General features: G+C 43.2%; 1 protein-coding gene across 1 annotated transcript in view; it reads right to left on the bottom strand.

The window, feature by feature from the left end:
- Window positions 1-351: 351 nt before the first annotated feature.
- Window positions 352-6,000, bottom strand: part of LOC101542897 (cytochrome P450 4A11-like) — a 28,728-nt gene continuing 23,079 nt past the window's right edge. Inside the window, exon 12 of the mRNA XM_055139130.1 lies at window positions 352-1,135. Within this exon, the coding sequence (XP_054995105.1) occupies window positions 967-1,135 (169 nt within the window). The 3' untranslated portion in view covers window positions 352-966. The remainder of the gene's footprint in view (window positions 1,136-6,000) is intronic.

The raw sequence follows: 6,000 nt of genomic DNA, 5'->3' as shown, positions 1-6,000 counted from the left end.
AATTGAATACTAGTTTAGATGTTGATTGAGTATTTAGAGATAGAATGAACATCTATTCACAGTTAAATTTAACAAAAGGCTCTTTTCTTGAAAAATCTGGTAAAACCCAATACACTCACTAAAAGAACTTAAGTGAGAACTCACTAAAAGAACTAAAAGAACTCCTCACACGGAAAAACAAGCAATGGCTCTCTCACTTAGAAGTTCTGCAGTATCTTGCACAATCCAATGTCACATTTTTGATTCCTCATGATAAATGATAAATGGTAAGGTTATCATTTTGTATTAATAACACCTTTGTTCACACCTCAAAGTTTCATGTACTTTATTAGAGCCACAGGAGAACATCAATCGATACATATGGGAGCTAAAAGAAGAAATACAGCAAAGCTAAGCAGGCTTGGGTCAGGCAGGCTGTCAAGAGTGAGTGATACTCAGATGTGCAGAGTGTAGGGAGAGCAGACAGACAAATAGGTGGGGAGTCCAGGAATCAGAAACAATGGAGGGAGATAACAGAACTGGCAAAGATAAGAGATCAAGCAGGAGGCAGGTAAAAAGCAGGAATGGGGGAGGCATGTAGAGAGGTAGTAGAGGGGCTAAGCCCGAACCTGTCAATGCCTGCTTCAAGGCAACTCGCCAGCAATCAATGGACTTAGCCTGGAAGGCCCTTGAACTGCAGAGAGTGTAACTTGTGGCTCCTGAATACTTCCAGAATGGCGCCTATGGTCTGCACAGCACTCATCCTAAGACCTGAGATCCAACCTTAAGTCCTGGTTGGCTGAGTGTCACCAGAAGCAGTCCCAGAGTTGTCTGGTCACTGCATCAGAGGCACAACCCCATCCCCCACAAATCCCAAATCTTATACACACAACAAAGAGAAGAAATCAGTAAAGGGATAAAAGGTCAGGTAACAGTAGACAGAGTAGCAGGCAGGAGGTCCTCACACCCATCAGTGACCCCACATTGTTAAGGGAGTTTCTTGAGGTAGAGGTGGATTCCATTCTCTGAATTCAGCACAATTTTAGCACTGGGAATAGGGACCCTGGAGGGGTCAGGAGCCAGCTCAAAACGGAGCAGGGTCAGCGCCACAGCCACCTTCATCTCATTCATGGCAAACTGCTTCCCGATGCAGTTCCTGTGAAGAGGCAGAGTCACGTGAGAAATGGTCTCAGTCAGTTCTGGGCAGTGGGGCATCCATCAGAGCTGCCAGGGACCTTTACCAGGATTTCCTTCAGAGGGTTCCTTCCATGTCCTTCCTCAAACTGCACAGGCCTGGATTCTAACTCTGAGACCTGTTCAATCTCCCCAACCTTAGGAAGGCCCGAATCTCCCTCATTCCATGCCCAAGTTCTTCCCGTTCTCTCAGCATGCCCAAAAGCCTGTGAGGGAAGAGCAGGCTCCAAGCCCTGGGTCAAGTTGTCTCCAAGCGTTCCTCAGGACTCTGCTCAATCTTTCCATGGTAGTTCACAGTGCAGAGTCACATAAAGGAACTATGAAGTGTCCACCCTCGGGCCCCACCATCAAGGAACTCTCAGGGACCCTGGTCATATTGAGAAAGCCAGAAGGAGTTTGATTAAAGAGTCTGTACAGGAACAGGAAACATCTGGAGGATCCCTAGGACCCCAACCCTCAGCCAGCTGCACCATCAGCTCCAATGAATGGCCCAGACAACCACCTCCCAATACCCTGACTTAACCAGCTTCTGTGTCTTCCAGTCCTGCAGAAGTGCCCCTGCTTCCTTCCTGTTCTCATTGGGATCTCTCTGTCCCCTACGTCCCCTACCTCTACAGTGAAGCACAGCTAACTCAAATCCTCTGAGGCTCTCTGAGCATGGGAGGAAACATCCTAGCATTTCAGTGTGCATTCATCCCTCCTGTGCTGTTGCCTCACTCACCACTTCCCTTTTCAGATCTATTTTTTTGCTCAGCTCATGTTGACAAGGCCAGCATTTTTCCTTCCACTTCTGCCGTAATCTCAAGGCTCATCCAACGATAGCCTGTCCTCATCTCTCTGCCTCTGTACTTCTTCCTCTCCAGATCTCAACCACTATTCAGAGACACATTAGTGTCCAGAGCCCAGGAGGTGCCAGAAACAGGAGCAGCCAACAATCTGCTCATAAAGGAGTGAGTGAGGAGAGAAGAATCAACAAAGCCTGTACTGGTTTCTGACTCAAAATTCTTGGAGGCAGGAATGGTGTTTTGAGCTGAGTACCCTTTCCTAGACCAGGACTGGGCACATAGGGAAAGACGTAAGACACACTTTAAAATTTGAAAAAGTGAACAAAATTTAAAAAAATCTCAGAATAAAATAAAAATTAAGAATCTAAACTAGGAAAAAACATCTAGTTCTTCTCTGTACTTCTCTGATATCAACAATTCCATGAGGAACTTAATCTTTGGAGAAACCAATGCCTAGAGCCAACTCTGGAAGAACAATTTGTTCAAAGTCTTGTTTGTAGACATGGACTTGAAAAACAATCACATACAAATCCAAAGTCACATGTTTGGGCTGGAGAGAGATAGGCTGACTGCAGGAGAGACTGGCCTGATCCTCAGTACCACACCGCCTATCTGTCAAAAGTGTTTCACAAGTAGAGTATGGAATAGGCCATAGCAATAATGGATAGTGGCTCCAAAACTAAAATAAAATAGAAACAAAAGACTGTGTTGTAGTAACTACTTGAAAATTTCTGGGTGTCATTATTTTGTCAGCTCACTGGGCATCAATAGAGTGTTTCATGGAGTGTTGGGCTGGCACATGACTGGTCAAGAGTAATGCTGGTAATGTGTTACTGCAAATAGCACATTTTCATAACAGTCCATTGTTCCTAGTAATATACTTTCAGTCACATTTGATTATTATATTGGAGACAACTATGGCTTCAGACTTCCTCAGGTAAAGGTTTTGGCAAATGGAAAATACAGAGAGAGCTCACAGAATGGGAAAGAATACTTACCTACTACCCATCTGATAAGGGATTAATATCCAAAATATACAAGGCACTAGTAGAATTATATATTAGAAAAACCTCCAGCTCCATCAAAAAATGGGGAGAAGAAATGAACAGAAGCTTCCTCAAAAAAGAAATACAAATGGGCCGCCTGGACTCCCCGAGACCCTCCAGCCGCCCCAGCCCGTGTCCTCTGCGCCCCGGCTCCTCACAGGGCCCCCTAACTGCGGCCCGCCCTCGCAGGAAGACACTGGGGGCGTGTCCCTTGTCTTAGTGGGCGTGGTCTAAAAGTGGGCGTGGCCTCCTCTCAGAGTGGCCGCAGTTATTCTTTGTTACCTCAGCTCAATCGGTACTTGTATTTTTTTGAAAATTCACTTTTGCGATCTCAAACACGCAAAATAGCCATTAGCTTAGTCTGACACTATAAAAGCTGTCAGTTAATAAGGGAAGTTTAGCACGATCAGAAAACCTTCTTTCCACAAGAAGAAAAAGGAATAAATAACTACAAAGCTCCAACTCTATACTTCCGTAACAATATGAAGAAGCAGCGAAAATCCCCTCCACCAAGAGAGGGAGAAGAAAAAATTCCAGAAACATCAATGGGGGCTACTCACATCTACGACCTCTCAGATAAACAATTTAGAGAGGAGATCTGTAGGAGAGTCGACTTACTCCAAGCAACCATGGAACAGACATCCAATAAACTAAGGGAGGAGATGAATGAAGCACTGGAACGGTCCACCAAGAAAATACAGGAAGAAATGAGAACAGAAATCTCAAACCTATGAACGGAAGTCACACAAATAAAGGAATCGGTAGATGAATTAAAAATCTCTCTAGATGCCCTCAACAGTAGAATGACTACAGCTGAAGAAAGAATCAGCGACCTGGAAGATGAGCTGCAGAAAGCTTATAGACAACAACAAATCATGGCCAAAGACCTCAAAATGGCTATAGAGCGAATCAGAGCCCTGGGGGATGACCTCAAGAGAAACAACATAAGAATCATTGGAGTACCAGAACCACAGGGAAGTAACCCCAATGAAAAAAACACAGTCAAAGACATCATTGCTAAGAAATTCCCAGAGCTGGACAAGGCAGGCATCCAGATACAAGGAGTCCGAAGAGTACCAGCAAAAAGAGACCCGAATAAAAAGACTCCAAGGCATATCATAGTCAGAATGACGGATGCTATGGATAGAGACACAATTCTGCAAGCAGCAAGGTCAAAGAAGGAAATTACATACAAAGGAGCACCCCTCAGATTTACAGCAGACCTGTCAGAGGAAACCCTCCGAGCCCGAAGACAATGGTGGGACATAGTGAAAAGACTCAACGAAATGAATGCCTCACCAAGAATACTTTATCCGGCTAAACTCTCACTCAAACTCGAAGGAACCATACACTACTTCTCGGATAAACAACAGCTCAGGTCCTTCATAGACTCAAAACCGAACTTGAAAGAAGGTCTAAAGGGGCTACTGTAAGACAAGGTGGAGCCACATAAAAACAACAAATACCACAGAAATATGATACAAAATCCTATCACAATAATCTCTCTCAATGTCAACGGCCTAAATGCACCCATAAAGAGACACAGAGTGGCAAAATGGATCCAGAAATTAAACCCATCATTCTGCTGCCTGCAAGAAACACACCTGAACAAACAGAGTAAACATAGACTCAAAGTCAAAGTATGGAAAACAATCCTGCAAGTAAACAACCCCCGTAAAAAAGCTGGAGTGGCCATCCTAATATCCGACAACATAGATTTCAGGTTGAAAAAGATTAAAAGGGACAGCGAAGGTCATTTTCTGTTTATCAAGGGATATGTACAACAGGAAGAAATCACACTCTTAAACATATATGCACCTAATGAGCGACCAGCTAAATATTTAAAACAACTCCTAGCAGACTTCAAAGAGGACATCACTAACAGCACAATAGTAGTCAGAGACTTCAATACGGCCTTATCGCCTCTAGATAGATCGACAAGAACAAAACTCAACAAGGAAACACTGACTCTGAAAGAAGAAATTGAAGAGAGAGGCCTAATAGACCTATACAGGGCCTTACACCCCCAAAAGAAAGAATACACATTCTTTTCCAGTGCACACGGAACATTTTCTAAAATAGACCATGTACTGGGCCCCAGAACATACCTCAATAGAATTGGAAAAATAGAAATTGTATCAACCATCTTTTCAGACCACGATGCGCTGAAGATAGAAGCTAACCACTTACTGACACGGAGAATCAAGTCAAACACTTGGAAATTAAACAATTCATTGTTGAACAATGAGTGGGTCAGGAAGGAAATCAAGGAAGAAATCAAAAAATACTTAGAAACAAATGAGAATGAAGACACAAGCTGCCAAAACCTATGGGACGCAGCTAAAGCCGTGTTAAGGGGAAAATTTATAGCTCTCCAAGCATTCCTCAGGAAGGAAGAAAAGGCCCACATAGACAGCCTGACTTCAGGACTCAAGACCTTAGAAAAGGACCAGAAAAAGGAACCCAAACCAGATCGAAGGAAAGAAATAATAAAAATTAGAGCAGAAATTAATGACATGGAAACCAAAAAGACAATCCGAAGATCAATGAAACAAAGAGCTGGTTCTTCGAGAAAATAAACAAGATTGATAAACCGCTAGCAAGACTCACAAAGAAAGAAAGAGAAAGAACCCTAATAAATCGAATCAGAAATGAAAAGGGGGACATCATAACAGAAACCAGTGAGATTCAAAAGATCATTAGAGACTACTTCGAAAGTCTATATGCCACAAAGCAGGAGAACCTAAAAGAAATGGATGGATTCCTCGATTCCTACAATCTCCCAAGACTGAACAAAGAAGACTTGGAATACCTGAATAGACCCATCAATGTTAAGGAAATTGAAACTGTGATCAAAAACCTCCCCAAAAACAAAAGCCCAGGCCCAGATGGTTTCACTGGCGAATTCTCCAAACATTTAAAGAAGACCTGCTACCTGTTTTCCTCAAACTTTTCCAGGAAATGGAAAAACAGGAAATCTCCCAAACAGTTTCTAT

Source organism: Sorex araneus, chromosome 5 (genome assembly GCF_027595985.1).
Source record: "Sorex araneus isolate mSorAra2 chromosome 5, mSorAra2.pri, whole genome shotgun sequence".
Lineage (NCBI taxonomy): Eukaryota > Metazoa > Chordata > Mammalia > Eulipotyphla > Soricidae > Sorex > Sorex araneus.
Note: the sequence above shows the minus strand (reverse complement) of the source record. Positions and strands in the feature narration are given on the sequence as shown.